This window comes from Somniosus microcephalus, unplaced genomic scaffold (assembly GCF_052327205.1).
Source record: "Somniosus microcephalus isolate GS21.2 unplaced genomic scaffold, FLI_Smic_1.0 unresolved_chr4, whole genome shotgun sequence".
Classification (NCBI taxonomy): Eukaryota; Metazoa; Chordata; class Chondrichthyes; order Squaliformes; family Somniosidae; genus Somniosus; species Somniosus microcephalus.
In genome coordinates, this window is record NW_028225182.1 from 55,167,362 (window position 1) to 55,183,951 (window position 16,590).

General features: G+C 51.3%; 1 protein-coding gene across 2 annotated transcripts in view; it reads left to right on the forward strand.

Annotated features, from left to right (window-relative positions):
• LOC147091124 (disks large homolog 4) overlaps positions 1-16,590 on the forward strand; it is a 683,309-nt gene that overhangs the window by 565,077 nt on the left and 101,642 nt on the right. The window contains exon 1 of one of the 2 annotated variants that reach the window (XM_085977592.1): positions 3,092-4,500. The exons of the other annotated variant lie outside the window; for it this stretch is intronic. Within the exon in view, the coding sequence (XP_085833718.1) occupies positions 4,411-4,500 (90 nt within the window). The 5' untranslated portion in view covers positions 3,092-4,410. Of the gene's footprint in view, positions 1-3,091; positions 4,501-16,590 lie in introns of those variants that run through there. 2 annotated transcript variants of the gene reach the window in all.

Sequence of the window (16,590 nt, forward strand, 5' to 3'; positions counted from 1 at the left end):
TAGAGTTTTGTGTTATAAATCTCATCATCATAAAGAAACTTCTCATGTAATAACACTGGATGGCCAGCTGGTGGCGCCGTCCAAGGAGTATAAATATTCGGGCGTGGGCCCAGCTTGCCCAGGGACATTTTGTAAGACAAGGAACTAGTGAAGTACAACTAGACCTCCATGTTCTGAAACAAGTTGATTGAAGCCTTGCTTTACACTCAAACCAAGTGCGTAGTGAGTTTTATTACGTCATTTTGGACTCTAGGGGAATCGAGGGATATGGAGATCGGGTGGAAAGTGGAGTTGAGGTGGATGATCAGCCATGATTTCATTGAATGGCGGAGCAGGCTCGAGGGGCCGAACGGCCGACTCCTACTCCTAATTCTAATGTTATTATTTTTAAATATGTGTATTTCTCAGTGAATTGTTGTGCTCATGGCGGCGACGGGTGTGAGATCCGGGGGAACGGCAGTGAGTGTTGGCGGCAGTCACTCCTAGCTCAGGTGCTGCCCCCTCAACTCCCAGCCCCAGTTATAAGAGCTGGTACGATCTGGGATGTGCCCGCCCTGTGCCACAAGCAGGCAAATCAAGCGCAGGAAGTTTGGCCAGAGAGAGAGGGAGAGAGACTTGCATTTCTCCAGCGCTTTTCATGACCACTGGACGTCCCAAAGCGCTTTACAGCCAATGAAGTACTTTTGAAGTGCAGTCACTGTTGTAATGTAGGCCAGCAGCAGGAGGGGCCGGGTGGGCAGTATGTCCGGCAAGGAGGCAGCTCTTTAAAGGCTGCTCCTTGCATTTAAAGGGGCATTGCTTTTTTGTCCAAATCTGTGAGTTATTCTGTAATTTAAGTGCGGGTCACTGTGTTAACGTCATTGTGTCAGGTCACTGTGCATAGGTCATTGTTTCAGGTCACTGTGTCAGGTCACTGTGCAAAGGTCACTGTGCTAAGGTCACTCTGGGCCAGTCACTGTGGGCCGGTCTCTGTGTGTGGTCACTGTGGGCCGGTCACTGAGTGTGGGCCGGTCACTGTGTGTGGGCCGGTCACTGTGGGCCGGTCTCTCTGGGCCGGTCACTCCGGGCCGGTCTCTGTGTGGTCACTCCGGGCCGGTCACGCCGAGCCGGTCACTCCGGGCCGGTCACTGTCCACCAGTCACTGTGGGCGGGCTGGTCACTGTGGGCCGGTCACTCTGGGCCGGTCACTCCGGGCCGGTCACTCCGGGCCGGGCACTGTGTCAGGTCACTCTGGGCTGGTCACTCCGGGCCGGTCACTGTGTTGGTTGAGGAACGTGAGAAAGACTTGCCCATTCGGGTCGGAAGTTTTCGAGCTTGAGTTTGAGGATTTGCAGTAAAGGAGGGTGGCCGTGTTTGGATCGGAAGGTGTTCCTGCAGTTTCCCAGGGCCACCTGTCCTCTCCATCTGCTGGCTCCTTTCTGTAAGGACCAGGGAACAAACAAGAGGGATCAGGAGGAGCCCGCACATCGCAGCAAGTATTTGAATGGGGTCGAGGAGGCATAGAACGAATACCGCCAACATCGGGGCGATTTGACAGAGATTCAACATTTCATACCAATTAATGTCAAATTGTGGGTCAGTTGGCCCTCTGGATCTCTACCCAGTAAGAAGAGAAAAAGAAAGCCACGCATTTAGACAGTAACTTATCAGATGGCCGCCAATGGCGGGCGGAGGGAGCGGGCGAGGGACAAGAGGCTGGAGCTGGAGGAACGCAGAGTTCCAGCATCAACCTCCCTGAGCTCGGCAGATGGAGAGAGAAACAAGCAGCCCAGGTTCTTGCTTCTGATCACCAGCCAGTGACTGGTGCTGTAACCTGCGGGTGTGTGGGTAACAGGCAAGAACAGGCTAGGGCTCCGATACCCCGGTCAACACTGGAGGGAGGGAGAGAAGGAGAGAGAGAGGGAGGGAAAATTCTAACAGGACTAGACAGATTAGATGCGGGAAGGATGTTCCCGATGGGGAGTCCAGAACCAGGGGTCACAGTCTAAGGATAAGGGGTAAGCCATTTAGGACAGAGATGAGGAGGAATTTCTTCACCCAGAGAGTGGTGAACCTGTGGAATTCTCTACCACAGAAGGCAGTAGAGGCCAATTCATTAAATATATTCAAGAAGGAGTTAGATATATTTCTTAAGGCTAAAGGGATCAAGGGATATGGGGAGAAAGCAGGGACAGGGTACTGAATTTGGATGATCAGCCATGATCTCATTAAATGGCGGAGCAGGCTCGAGGGGCCGAATGGCCTACTCCTGCTCCTATCTTCTATGTTTCTATGGGAGAGAGGGAGGGAGAGAAGGAGGGGGAGAGTGAGGGAAGGAGGGGGAGATGGAGAGAGGAAGGGAGAGATGGAAAGGGGGAGGGAAGGAGGGCGAGAGAGAGGGAGGGAGAGCTGGAGGGAAGGAGGGAGAGAGGGAGGGGGAGATGGAGAGAGGGAAGGAGGGAGAGATGGAGAGGGGGAGGGAGAGATGGAGAGATGGCGAGGAGAGGGGGAGGGAGAAATGGAGGGAGGGAAGGAGGAATGGGGAGGGGGCAGGGAAGAGATGCAGAGGGGGAAGAGGGAGGGAGAGAGATGGAGAGAGGGAGGGAAAGAGGGAGAGGAAGGGAAGGAGAGGGGGAAGGTGGGAGAGGTGGAGTGAGGGAGAGAGATGGGGAGGGAAGGAGTGTGCTAGAGATGGAGGGAGGGAGGGAGTTGTATGTAAGGCCACATCCCAGTAAAAAGCTCCAGAGAGCCAGGGAATAGAGGGACTCTCGCTTCCTCGCTGTGTATGGACAGAAAGCCGGTCTTGTTAAAAATGTGCAGAAGAGTAAACAACAAGTGTGGCGAGGGGGATGAGAAGTGTCGGAGGCGGTCGGCAGCTTGATGCAGGCAGCAGAGGAACCACAGACACACTGCCGGCCAGTCTCCCCCCTGCCCTGCCAGCCAACCCCCCGAGAGAGAGAGAGAAGAGAATCTCCATTTTAGATGCAGCAGGAAAATAAAAGGAGAGTTTGCTCTCACACACAAAATAAACCCTGGCTGCAAAATAGGAATTGGCGAGCAGGGGGGGGGGGGGATTCTCTGATCTCTTCATCGGTGCAGTAATGAAGAGGTTAAGGATGGAGCAGGCTTATCTGGGGGAGGGGAGGAGATGCATAAACAGGTTTTTGCTCCGATACAGAGAGAGTGAGACGGAGGGAGGTGTACATGCAAGTGGTTTCGGAAACTGCCAGCGTTTAAGGCTTTCACTGATGGGGGAGAGAGCGTTGAATAATTAGCTCTGTGCCTTGTGGATCTTCGGTGAGTGAGTGAGAGAGGGAGAGAGCCAGTGGCAGAGAGAGAGAGTGTGTGAGAGAGAGAGAGCCAGTGGCAGAGAGAGAGTGTGTGAGAGAGAGAGAGAGAGAGAGAGTGTGAGAGAGAGAGAGAGCCAGTGGCAGAGAGAGAGAGAGAGAGAGTGTGAGAGAGAGAGAGAGCCAGTGGCAGAGAGAGAGAGAGAGCCAGTGGCAGAGAGAGAGAGTGTGTGAGAGAGAGAGAGCCAGTGGCAGAGAGAGAGAGAGAGAGAGAGCCAGTGGCAGAGAGAGAGAGAGTGTGTGAGAGAGAGAGCCAGTGGCAGAGAGAGAGAGTGTGAGAGAGAGAGAGAGTGTGTGAGAGAGAGAGCCAGTGGCAGAGAGAGAGAGAGAGAGAGTGTGTGAGAGAGAGAGCCAGTGGCAGAGAGAGAGAGAGAGTGTGAGAGAGAGAGAGAGAGCCAGTGGCAGAGAGAGAGAGAGAGAGTGTGTGTGAGAGAGAGAGCCAGTGGCAGAGAGAGAGAGCCAGTGGCAGAGAGAGAGAGAGAGTGAGCCAGTGGCAGAGGGAGTGAGAGAGAGAGAGAGAGAGTGTGAGAGAGAGAGAGCACCAGTGGCAGAGAGAGAGAGTGTGAGAGAGAGAGAGAGCCAGTGGCAGAGAGAGTGAGAGTGAGGGAGAGAGTGTGTGAGAGAGAGAGGGAGAGAGTGTGTGAGAGGGAGAGAGTGTGTGAGAGAGAGAGAGGGAGAGAGTGTGTGAGAGAGAGAGAGTGAGAGAGAGTGTGAGAGAGTGTGTGAGAGAGAGTGAGTGTGTGAGAGAGAGAGAGAGTGAGTGTGTGAGAGAGAGAGGGAGAGAGTGTGTGTGTGAGAGAGAGGGAGTGTGTGTGAGAGAGTGTGTGTGAGAGAGTGTGTGTGAGAGAGACAGAGAGAGTGTGTGAGAGGGAGAGTGAGGTATCAGAGTGGAGCCTGACCGGATCTTTCAGCACCACCCAGAGCGGCACTGCCTTCCCCAGCCCGGTGGACCTTGCCTCAGTGCCTTAGCTCCGGCTGTCCTGGGTCTGGAGCCACCCACCCCTTCTTCTAATACCCGCCTGCAATGGGGAGGGGGGCAGAAGTTTAAAGCTCCGCCATCCGAGGGACGGCCCGCTCGGGGACGATGTTTGTGTCGGTCTGGTATGCGAAAAAGATGGGCCGAAGGTTCATCAGTAACGTGAGGAAAGCGAAGAGGCAGCGCCGCGCCGGGCCGGTAAGATCACCCCCCACCGCAAAATATATAAAATAAACCGCAATCTCCTCCCCCCCCCCTCACCCCACCCCGCTAAATATATATAATATAAACCGCAATCTCCTCCCCCTCCTCTCCTCCTCCAGTTTAATGGCTCTGTGCGGGGGGTGGGAAGCGAACAGTTTGAATGATGAATGCTTTTCGCTGCTCCGTCCGCTGGGCTGTCACCAGACCAAGGAGGGAGGTGGCAGCGAGTCCCAGCCATGGCAGGCGATTGGGAATTCGCCCAGCGGCCGGAATGAGATGGGCCGTTCTTGGGGAGCGGTGCAGGGGGGGATTGACAGCTGTCTGTGTTGAAGCAGGTGTTCATTGTGCATTCTCAGGTGTGTGTGTGTGTGTGTAGGTCTGTGTGTAGGGGGGCTGTGTGTAGGTCTGTGTGTAGGGGGGCTGTGTGTAGGGCTGTGTGTAGGAGGGCTGTGTGTAGGGCTGTGTGTCTGTGGGTCTCTGTGTGTTGGTCTATGTGTGTGTTGGGGTCTATGTGGGTCTGTGTGTGTTGGTCTATGTGTGTGTTGGGGTCTATGTGTGTGTGGGTCTGTGTGTGTTGGTCTATGTGTGTGTGGGTCTGTGTGTGGTCTGTCTGTGTGTGGGGCTGTGTGGGTCTGTGTGTGTTGGTCTATGTGTGTGTTGGGGTCTATGTGGGTCTGTGTGTGTGTGGGTCTGTGTGTGTTGGTCTATGTGTGTGTTGGGGTCTATGTGTGTGTGGGTCTGTGTGTGTTGGTCTATGTGTGTGTGGGTCTGTGTGTGGCCTGTCTGTGTGTGGGGCTGTGTGTTGGTCTATGTGTGTGTTGGTCTATGTGTGTGTTGGTCTATGTGTGTGTTGGGGTCTATGTGGGTCTGTGTGTGTGTGGGTCTGTGTGTGTTGGTCTATGTGTGTGTTGGGGTCTATGTGGGTCTGTGTGTGTGTGGGTCTGTGTGTGTTGGTCTATGTGTGTGTGGGTCTGTGTGTGGTCTGTCTGTGTGTGGGGCTGTGTGTGTCTGTGGGTCTGTGTGTGTTGGTCTATGTGTGTGTTGGGGTCTATGTGGGTCTGTGGGTCTGTGTGTGTTGGTCTATGTGTGTGTTGGGGTCTGTGTGTGTGTGGGTCTGTGTGTGTTGGTCTATGTGTGTGTGGGTCTGTGTGTGGTCTGTCTGTGTGTGGGGCTGTGTGTGTCTGTGGGTCTGTGTGTGTTGGGGTCTATGTGGGTCTGTGTGTCTGTGGGTCTGTGTGTGTTGGTCTATGTGTGTGTTGGGGTCTATGTGGGTCTGTGTGTCTGTGGGTCTGTGTGTGTTGGTCTATGTGTGTGTTGGGGTCTATGTGTGTGTGGGTCTGTGTGTGTTGGTCTATGTGTGTGTGGGTCTGTGTGTGGTCTGTCTGTGTGTGGGGCTGTGTGTGTCTGTGGGTCTGTGTGTTGGTCTATGTGTGTGTTGGGGTCTATGTGGGTCTGTGTGTGTGTGGGTCTGTGTGTGTTGGTCTATGTGTGTGTTGGGGTCTATGTGTGTGTGGGTCTGTGTGTGTTGGTCTATGTGTGTGTGGGGCTGTGTGTGTGTCTGTGGGTCTGTGTGTGTGTTGGTCTGTGTGTGTGTTGGTCTGTGTGTGTGTTGGGGTCTGTGTGTGTGTGGGTCTGTGTGTGTTGGTCTATGTGTGTGTTGGGGTCTATGTGGGTCTGTGTGTGTGGGTCTATGTGTGTTGGGGTCTATGTGGGTCTGTGTGTGTGTGGGTCTGTGTGTGGGGGTCTATGTGTGTGTTGGGGTCTCTGTGGGTCTGTGTGTGTGCGGGTCTGTGTGTGTGGGTCTATGTGTGTGTTGGGGTCTATGTGGGTCTGTGTGTGTGTGGGTCTGTGTGTGTGGGTCTATGTGTGTCTGTGTGTCTGTGGGTCTGTGTGTGTTGGGGTCTATGTGGGTCTGTGTGTGTGTGGGTCTATGTGTGTTGGTCTATGTGTTTGTTGGGGTCTATGTGGGTCTGTGTGTGTGGGTCTGTGTGTGTTGGGGTCTATGTGGGTCTGTGTGTGTGTGGGTCTGTGTGTGTTGGTCTATGTGTGTGTTGGTCTATGTGTGTGTTGGGGTCTATGTGGGTCTGTGTGTGTGTGGGTCTGTGTGTGTGGGTCTATGTGTGTGTTGGGGTCTATGTGGGTCTGTGTGTGTGTGTCTATGTGGGTATGTCTGTGTGTGGGTCTGTGTGTGTGTGGGTCTGTGTGCGTGGGTCTATGTGTGTGTTGGGGTCTATGTGGGTATGTGTGTGTGTGTCTGTGTGTGTGTGTGTCTGTGTGTGTGTGTCTGTTCTCTCCTACTGGGGGAGGAGAGAAGCTGTGTAACACTGGCGGCACACTATGTTACAGCTTGCCATGAACAGAGGGACAACCAGTAAACTAAGACAAGAGTATATATAAACAAGGCGAATGTATATTTATAAACTCAGGGATATACCTGTTGAAACACTGTATGAATGGAACCGCGTTTATGTGTTCAACCATAAATGTATTTTGATGCTTTGGCAACATAAGATGTACCTTATCATGCCAATAAAGCGATTTGTATTGTATTGTGTGTGTGTGGGTCTGTGTGTGTGTGTGTGTGTGTTGGGGATTTCTGTGTGTGTGTGTGTGGGTCTGTGTGTGTGGGTCTGTGTGTGTGTTGGGGATTTCTGTGTGCGGGGGTCTGTGCGGGGGTCCGTGTGTGTGCGGGGGCCCGTGTGTGTGCGGGGGCCCGTGTGTGTGCGGGGGCCCGTGTGTGTGCGGGGGCCCGTGTGTGTGCGGGGGCCCGTGTGTTTGTGTTTTTTGGGGGTCCGTGTCTGTGTGTGTTGGGGGGGTGTGTCTGTGTGTTGGAGATTTGTGTGTGTGGGTTTGTATGTGTGTTGGATGTTTGTGTCTGTCCCGATACATGTGTGTGTAGCATTTCACGAGTGGGATTTAAATGAAGCCCCTGGACCATTGAATTCCAGAGTTCCAATGCTCCCGTCTCATTTTGCAGCTTACAGTTTCTCAAATATGTGTTAGTGTCTCAGCCGCAACCACCCACCTGGCCAATGGGCTCTCGCTATTGATCACCCCTCGCTGTGTAAAACAATACTGTCCTGTCCTAAACCTGGCCTCCACATCCTACTCCCTGCGCTCTCTTTATCTGACAGTAGTAAACGGGTAGTAAGAGGAGGGGTGAGCCGATTAGGGACCAAAAAGGAGACCTACGCATTGAAGCAGAGGGTATGGCTGAGGGACTAAACGAGTACTTTGTGACGTAATAAAACTCACTACACACTTGGTTTGAGTATAAAGCAAGGCTTTAATCAACTTGTTTCAGAACATGGAGGTCTCGTTGTACTTCACTAGTTCCTTGTCTTACAAAATGTCCCTTGCAAGCTGGGCCTACACCCGAGTATTTATACTCCTTGGACGGCGCCACCAGCTGGCTGTCCAACGTTATTTCATGAGTCGTTTCTTGATGAATGATGAGATTTACAACACTTTGCATCTGTCTTCACCAAGGAAGAGGATGCTGCCATAGACATAGTGAAGGAGGAGGTAGTGGAGATACTTAATAGGATAAAAATTGATAACGAGGAGGTATTGGAAAGGCTGGCTGTACTTAAAGTAGATAAGTCACCAGGAGCGGATGGGATGCATCTTAGGATGCTGAGGGAATTGAGGGAGGAAATCACGGAGGTGCTGGCCATAATATTCCAATCCGCCTTAGATACGGGGGTGGTGCCAGAGGACTGGAGAATTTCAAATGTTACACCATTCTTCAAAAAAGGGTGTAAAAATAAACCCAGCAACTACGGGCCAGTCAGTTTAACCTTGGTAGTGGAGAAGCTTTTAGAAACAGTAATCTGGGATAAAATTAACAGACACTTGGACAAGTGTGGATTAATTAATGAAAGCCAGCACGGATTTGTTAAAGGCAAATTGTGTTTAACTCACTTGATTGAGTTTTTTGATGAGATAACAGAGAGGGTTGATGAGGGTAATGAGTTGACATGGTGTACATGGATTTCCAAAAGGCGTTCGACAAAGTGCCACATAATAGGCTCGCCAGCAAAGTTGAAGCCCATGGAATAAAAGGGACAGTGGCAGCCTGGATACGGAATTGGCTAAGTGACAGGAAACAGAGAGTAGTGGTGAACGGTTGTTTTTCGGACTGGAGGAAGGTATACAGTGGTGTTCCCCAGGGGTCGGTTCTAGGACCACTGCTTTTCTTGATATATATTAATGACTTGTACTTGGGTGTACAGGGCACAATTTCAAAATTTGCAGTTGACACAAAACTTGGAAGTACAGTGAACAGTGAGGAGGAGAGTGATAGACTTCAGGAAGACATGGACAGGCTGGTGGAATGGGCGGACACGTGGCGGATGAGATTTAACGCAGAAAAGTGTGAAATGATACACTTTGGTAGAAAGAATGAGGAGAGGCAATATAAACTAAAGGGTACAATGCTAAAGGGGGTGGATGAACAGAGAGACCTGGGGGTATATTTGTGCACAAATCGTTGAAGGTGGCAGGGCAGGTTGAGAAAGCTGTTATAAAGGCTTACGGGATCCTGGGCTTCATGAATAGAGGTATAGAGTACAAAAGTGTGGAAATTATGATGAACCTTTATAAAACACTGGTTCGGCCTCAACTGGAGTATTGTGTCCAATTCTGGGCACCGCACTTTAGGAAGGATGTGAAGGCCTTGGAGAGGGTGCAGAAAAGATTTACGAGAATGATTCCGGGGATGAGGGACTTCAGTTACATGGATAGATTGGATAAGCTGGGTTTGTTCTCCTTGGACCAGAGAAGATTGAGAGGAGATTTGATAGAGGTGCTCAAAATCATGAGGGGTCTGGACAGAGTAGAGAGAGAGAAACTTCCCATTGGCGGAAAGGTCGAGAACCAGAGGACACAGATTTAAGGTGATTGGCAAAAGAACCAAAGGCGACGTAAGAAAAAACTTTTTTACGCAGCGAGTGGTTAGAATGTGGAATTCACTGCCTGAAAGGGTTAATCTTATCTGTCAAAATGGAGTTGGATAAGTATCTGAAGGAAAAAGGTTTGCAGGGCTACGGGGAAAGGGCAGGGGAGTGGGACTCGCTGAAGTGTTCTTGCAGCGAGCCGGCACGGGCTCGACGGGCCGAATAGCCTCCTACTGTGCTGTAACCATTCTATGATTCTATGACAGTCTTGTCCTGGGTTTTGCTTTCCCTGTCCAGTTAAGTATCTTGTCGTCGTCTTCTTAGGCAGTCCCTCGGAACCGAGGATGACTTGCTTCCACATTAAAAATGAGTTCTCAGGTGACTGATGAGTCCAATGCGGGACCTACAGTCTCTGTCACAGGTGGGGCAGACGGTGGTTGAAGGGGCGGGTGGGTGGGGTGCTTGGGTTGACGTGCGCTCCTCGCGCTGCCTGCGCTTGGCTTCCGCTTGCTCCCGGCGAAGAGACTCGAGGTGTTCGGCGCCTTCCCGGATGCTTTTCCTCCACTTTGTGCGGCCTTGGGCCAGGGATTCCCAGGTGTCAGTGGGGATGTGACACTTTTGCAAGGAGGCTTTGAGGGTGTCCTTGAAGCGTTTCCTCTGCCCACCCGGGGCTCTCTTGCCGTGTCAGAGCTCCGAGTAGAGAGCTTGTTTTGGGAGTCTCGTATCGGGCATGCGGACAATGTGACCCGTCCATCAGAGCTGATTGAGCGTGGTCAGAGCTTCGACGCTGGGGATGTTGGCCTGAGCGAGAACACTGACGTTGGTGCGCCTATCCTGCCAATGGATTTGCAGGATCTTGCGGAGGCAGCGTTGGTGGTACCTCTCCAGTGCTTTGAGGTGCCTGCTGTACATGGTCCATGTCTCTGAGGCATACAGCAGGGCGGGTATCACTGCTGCTCTGTAGATCATGAGCTTAGTGCCGGGTTTGAGGTCCTGGTCTTCAAACATTCTCTTCCTCAGGTGACCGAAGGCTGCACTGGCACACTGAAGGCGGTGTCCAGTTAAGTATCTTGTACCCCTCTCAGATCCCTCTCGTGACTAAAGGACTTTGATTTTCCAATGTGTCCCTCGTAGCTCTCCCCTTGAGCACTTGACGTCAGGCTGAGAGCTTTCGTCGGCAGGGCCTGTGTGGGCCCCTTATGTTGTGACAACCCAAATTATGCACAGTAATCTCGACGCTTCACGTGTGCTCTCTGCTGCTCATATTCCCATTCCAAAACTGAGCTGATTTTCACACTAAGCCCCAGTACCTTGTTTGGTATGTTCATTGCTACTTCACACTGTTTAGAGACATGAAGACTGATAAGTTAACTCCTAGCTCTCTTTCAATTCCCCCTTAGTAAGTTCTGCCCCACATTTGAAGTACCTATTCTTATTTTCTATGCTTCTCCAGGGCAATTAGAGACGGGCAATAAATGCTGGCATCCCAGGAATTAATTTTTTTAAAACACAGTACTTTGCAATTAACAATATTGAACTTAATTTGCCACTGATCAGCCCAGGCGCAAACTCTGTCGTAACATAGAAACATAGAAGATAGGAGCAGGAGTCGGCCATTCGGCCCCTCGAGCCCGCTCCGCCATTCAATGCGATCATGGCTGATCATCCAAATTCAGTACCCTGTCCCTGCCTTCTCCCCATAGCCCTTGATCCCTTTAGCCTTAAGAAATATATCCAACTCCTTCTTGAATATAGTTAATGAATTGGCCTCAACTGCCTTCTGTGGTAGAGAATTCCACATTCTCACCACTCTCTGGGTGAAGAAATTCCTCCTCATCTCGGTCCTAAATGGCTTACCCCTTATCCCGAGACTGTGACCCCTGGTTCTGGACTCCCCCGCCATCGGGAACATCCTTCCTGCATCTAGTCTGTCTAGTCCTGTTAGAATTTTATGTTTCAATGAGATCCCCTCTCATTCTTCTAAACTCTAGTGAGTATAAGCCCAATCGACCCAATCTCTCCTCATACGTCATTCCTGCCATCCCAGGTATCAGCCTGGTGAATCTTCGCTGCACTCCCTCCATGGCAAGAACATCCTTCCTCAGATAAGGCGACCAAAACTGCACACAATACTCCAGGTGTGGTCTCACCAAGGCCCTGTACAACTGCAGCAAGACATCCTTGTTCCTGTACTCAAACCCTCTCGCTACGAAGGCCAGCATACCATTTGCCTTCTTTCGTATTTCCTTTCAGCCCACAGTCCCCTCTAGTTTAACTTCTCTGCACCAAAACTGTCAACACAGCTCACTAAAGTGTAGCAAGAACAGGAAGGGTCCCAGTAGAGAACCCTGGAGCATTCTACTCCGTACCCACCCCCATTACAACCCAACTCCCCTGGCAACTAGCCTCTCCTTCCTTCCTTCCCTCAATCACATCCCTGTTTTACTCTTCACACCCATTGACCTTGCTTTGTAAAGAAGTCTCCCAGTATTTATCCCTCAACCAACATCACTAAAAGCAGATGATCTGGTCATTATCACATTGCTGTTTGTGGGAGCTTTCTGTGCGCAGATTGGCTGCCGCGTTTCCCACATTACAACAGTGACGTCCGGTGGTCGTGAAAGGTGCTATATAAATGCAAGTCTTTCTTTTCTTTATGTGGCACTTTATCAAAGGCCTTTTGGAAGTCAAGGTGCACCAGCCCACCTCACACCACCAATAATTTAGGCTAACACCTCCTCAAGAATGTCTTGAGATTGGTCAGGCAAGATCCATCCCTTCTTGAAGGCATGTCGAGCATTGTTTATTAGGCAAGTTTCAGACAAATGCTCCACCATTGCACTTCTGATAACAGAATATTTTTTAAATGGTGAGAAACTTTCAAATGTTGGCGTTCAGAGTGATTTGGGTGTCCTCGTGCAAGAAACACAGCAAGCTAGCATGCAGATACAGCAAGCAATAAGGAAGGCAAATGGCATGTTGGCCTTAATTGCAAGGGGGTCGGAGAATAACAGTAAGGAAGTCTTGCTACAATTGTACAGGGCCTTGGTGAGACCAGTCACTGAAGGTAAGCATGCAGGTGCAGCAGGCGGTTAAGAAGGCAAATGGTATGTTGGCCTTTGTAGCGAGAGCATTCGAGTACAGGAACAAGGATGTCTTGCTGCAGTTGTACAGGGCCTTGGTGAGACCGCACCTTGAGTATTGTGTGCAGTTTTGGTCGCCTTATCTGAGGAAGGATGTTCTTGCCATGGAGGGAGTGCAGCGAAGATTCACCAGACTGATACCTGGGATGGCAGGAATGACGTATGAGGAGAGATTGGGTCGATTGGGCTTATACTCGCTGGAGTTTAGAAGAATGAGAGGGGATCTCATTGAAACTTATAAAATTCTAACAGGACCAGACAGACTGGATGCAGGAAGGATGTTCCCGATGGCCGGGGAGTCCAGAGCCAGGGGTCACAGTCTGAGGATAAGGGGTAAGCCATTTAGGACTGAGATGAGGAGGAATTTCTTCACCCAGAGAGTGGTGAACCTGTGGAATTCTCTACCACAGAAGGCAGTTGAGGCCAATTCATTAAATATATTCAGGAAGGAGTTGGATATATTTCCTAAGGCTAAAGGGATCAAGGGATATGGGGAGAAGGCAGGGACAGGGTACTGAATTTGGATGATCAGCCATGATCTCATTGAAGGGGCTTGAGGGGCCGAATGGCCGACTCCTGCTCCTGTCTTCTATGTATCTATGAGACCACACCTGGAGTACTGGGCACAGTTTTGCTCTCCTTATCTAAGGAAGGACAGACTTGCCTTGGAGGCGGTGCAATGAAGGTTCACCAGATTGATCCCTGGGGTGAGAGGGCTGTCCTATGAGGAGAGATTGTGTAGAATGGGCCGATACTCTCTGGAGTTTAGAAGAATGAGAGGTGATCTCATTGAAGCACACAAGATTCTGAGGGGGATTGACAGGGTCGATGCTGAGAGGTTGTTTCCCCCCTGGCTGGAGAGTCTAGAACTAAGGGGCATAGTCTCAGGATATGGGGTCGGCTACTTAAGACCGAGATGAGGAGGAATTTCTTCACTCAGAGGGCTGTGGAGGCTCAGTCGTTGAGTATATTCAAGTCTGAGATCGATAGATTTTTGGACTCTCGGGGAATCGAGGGATATGGGGATCGAGCGGGAAAGTGGAGTTGAGGTCGATGATCAGCCATGATCTTATTGAATGGCGGAGCAGGCTCGAGGGGCCGAATGGCCGACTCCTGCTCCTAATTCTTATGTTCTGATCAATGATGGGGAGGCGGGGGGGTGCGGTTGGCGGGGGAGGGGAGGGGGGCGTAAGGGAGGACAGCATCAGGTACAATTCTAGGATTGGAAGCAGGGGATGACAGGACAGTGTATTGTGTATCTCTCTCTCCCTTTCCCGGTTGAGTATTTCAGGGTGTGTGCTGTTTATTTGTGTATTTCTGCGTCAGCCATGGCTCAGTGGGCAGCACTCTCACCTCTGAGTGAGAAGATCGTGGGTTCAAGTCCCACTCCAGAGACTTGAGCACAAAAATCTATGCCAACACTACCAGTGCAGTACTGAGGGAGCACTGCACTGTCGGAGGGGCAGTACTGAGGGAGCGCCGCACTGTCGGAGGGGCAGTACTGAGGGAGCGTCGCACTGTCGGAGGGGCAGTACTGAGGGAGCGTCGCACTGTCAGAGGGGCAGTACTGAGGGAGTACTGCACTGTCGGAGGGGCAGTACTGAGGGAGCGCCACACTGTCGGAGGGGCAGTACTGAGGGAGCGCCGCACTGTCGGAGGGGCAGTATTGAGGGAGCGCCGCACTGTCGGAGGGGCAGTACTGAGGGAGTGTCGGAGGGGCAGTACTGAGGGAGCGCGGCACTGTCGGAGGGGCAGTACTGAGGGAGCGCGGCACTGTCGGAGGGGCAGTACTGAGGGAGTGCCGCACATTCGGAGGGGCAGTACTGAGGGAGCGCCACACTGTAGGAGGGGCAGTACTGAGGGAGCGCCGCACTGTCGGAGGGGCAGTACTGAGGGTGTGCTGCACTGTCGGAGGGGCAGTACTGAGGGAGCGCTGCACTGAGGGACAGTACTGAGGGAGCGCCGCACTGTCGAACGGGCAGTACTGAGGGAGTGCCGCACTGTTGGAGATACCGTCTTTTGGATGAGACGTTAACCCGAGGCCCCCTCTGCCCTCTCAGGTGGACATAAAAGATCCCACGGCCGCTATTTTGAAGAAGAGCAGGGGTGTTCTAGCGGGGGTCCTGGCCAATAATTATCCTTCAACATCACTAAGAAACAGATTTGCATTACAACAGTGACTACACTTCAAAAGTAATTAATTGACTGTTAAGCATGTTGGGTTGTCCTAAGGCCATGTAAAGTGCTGTAGAAACGCAGGTCTTTCTGTCTTTAAAGTTGCCTCTCGCAGAATCATAGAACCACACAGCACAGGAGGAGGCCATTTGGCCCATCGTGCCTGTGCCGGCTCTTTGAACGAGCTCTCCGATTAATCCCACTCCCCCCTGCTCTTTCCCCACAGCCCTGCAATTTTCTCCGCTTCAAATATTTATCCAATTCCCCTTTTGAAAGTTACTATTGAATCTGCTTCCACCGCCCTTTCAGGCAGCGCGTTCCAGATCACAACAACTCGCTGCGTAAAAACATTCTCCTCATCTCCCCTCTGGTTCTTTTGCCGATTATCTTCAATCTGTGTCCTCTGGTTACCGACCCTCCTGCCACTGGAAACAGTTTCTCCTCTAAATAGTGACAGGTTTCGCGCCCCCGCCCCCCCCAGTTCTCCTCTTTGATTGGGAAATAATGGAGAAAAACAATTGACTGAATTCCTCTGCCCTGGTGAGTTCTTGGCCCAAAGCAATTCCAGAGACGTTAAAACGTTAATTCTGGTGGGTGAGGCGCTCGATCGTTCATAATTGAAAATAAAGTGAGCACGAAAACCATTTCTGCTGCGACTTCGTTACATTCATTACTCTTAATTTTCACCGTCTGAGCTGCAAGCCAGATGGAATTGGCCTTTCACAGAAACATAGAAGAGAGGAGCAGGAGTCAGCCATTCGGCCCCTCGAGCCTGCTCCGCCATTTAATGAGATCATGGCTGATCATCCAAATTCAGTACCCTGTCCCTGCCTTCTCCCCATACCCCTTGATCCCTTTAGCCTCAAGAAATATATCCAACTCCTTCTTGAATATATTTAATGAATTGGCCTCCACTGCCTTGTGTGGTAGAGAATTCCACAGGTTCACCACTCTCTGGGTGAAGAAATTCCACCTCATCTCTGTCCTAAATGGCTTACCCCTTATCCTTAGACTGTGACCCCTGGTTCTGGACTCCCCGCCATCGGGAACATCCTTCCTGCATTTAGTCTGTCTAGTCCTGTTAGAATTTTATAGGTTTCAATGAGATCCCCTCTCATTCTTCTAAACTCCAGCGAGTATAAGCCCAATCGACCCAATGTCTCCTCATACGTCATTCCTGCCATCCCAGGTATCAGCCTGGTGAATCTTCGCTGCACTCTCTCCATGGCAAGAACATCCCTCCTCAGGTAAGGCGACCAAAACTGCCCACTTTCTTGATTTTAGTCTTGTTAATCAATGATCTCATTGAAACATACAAGATTCTGAGAGGGATTGACAGGGTAGATGCTGAGAGGATGTTTCCCCCTGGCTGGAGAGTCTAGAACCAGGGGGCACAGTCTCAGGATAAGGGGTCGGCCATTTAGGACCAAGATGAGGAGGAATTTCTTCACTCAGAGGGTTGTGAATCTTTGCAATTCTCTACCCCAGAGGGCTGTGGAGGCTCAGTTGTTGAGTATATTCAAGGTTGAGATCGATAGATTTTTGTGTATTAAGGGAACCAAGGGATATGGGGATCGGACGGGAAGGTGGAGTTGAGGTCGAAGATCAGCCATGATGGCGGAACTGGCTGGAAGGGCCGAATGGCCTCCTCCTGCTCCTAATTTTTAGGTTATGTTAGATTCTGCTGGGTGTCTCCATGTCGTTCCAATCATATCTTCGACTTAAATGTCGTGCGAGAGAATTAGCTGTCGCTGATGGGTCAGAGTTGGGTGCTTCTGTCTAACCTGCCTTCATCAAGCCCTTGCTTTGCAGTTCCGCCAATGAGTGTGGGTTCTCACCTTTGACCCGTGCACCTTGGGGAACCCTAC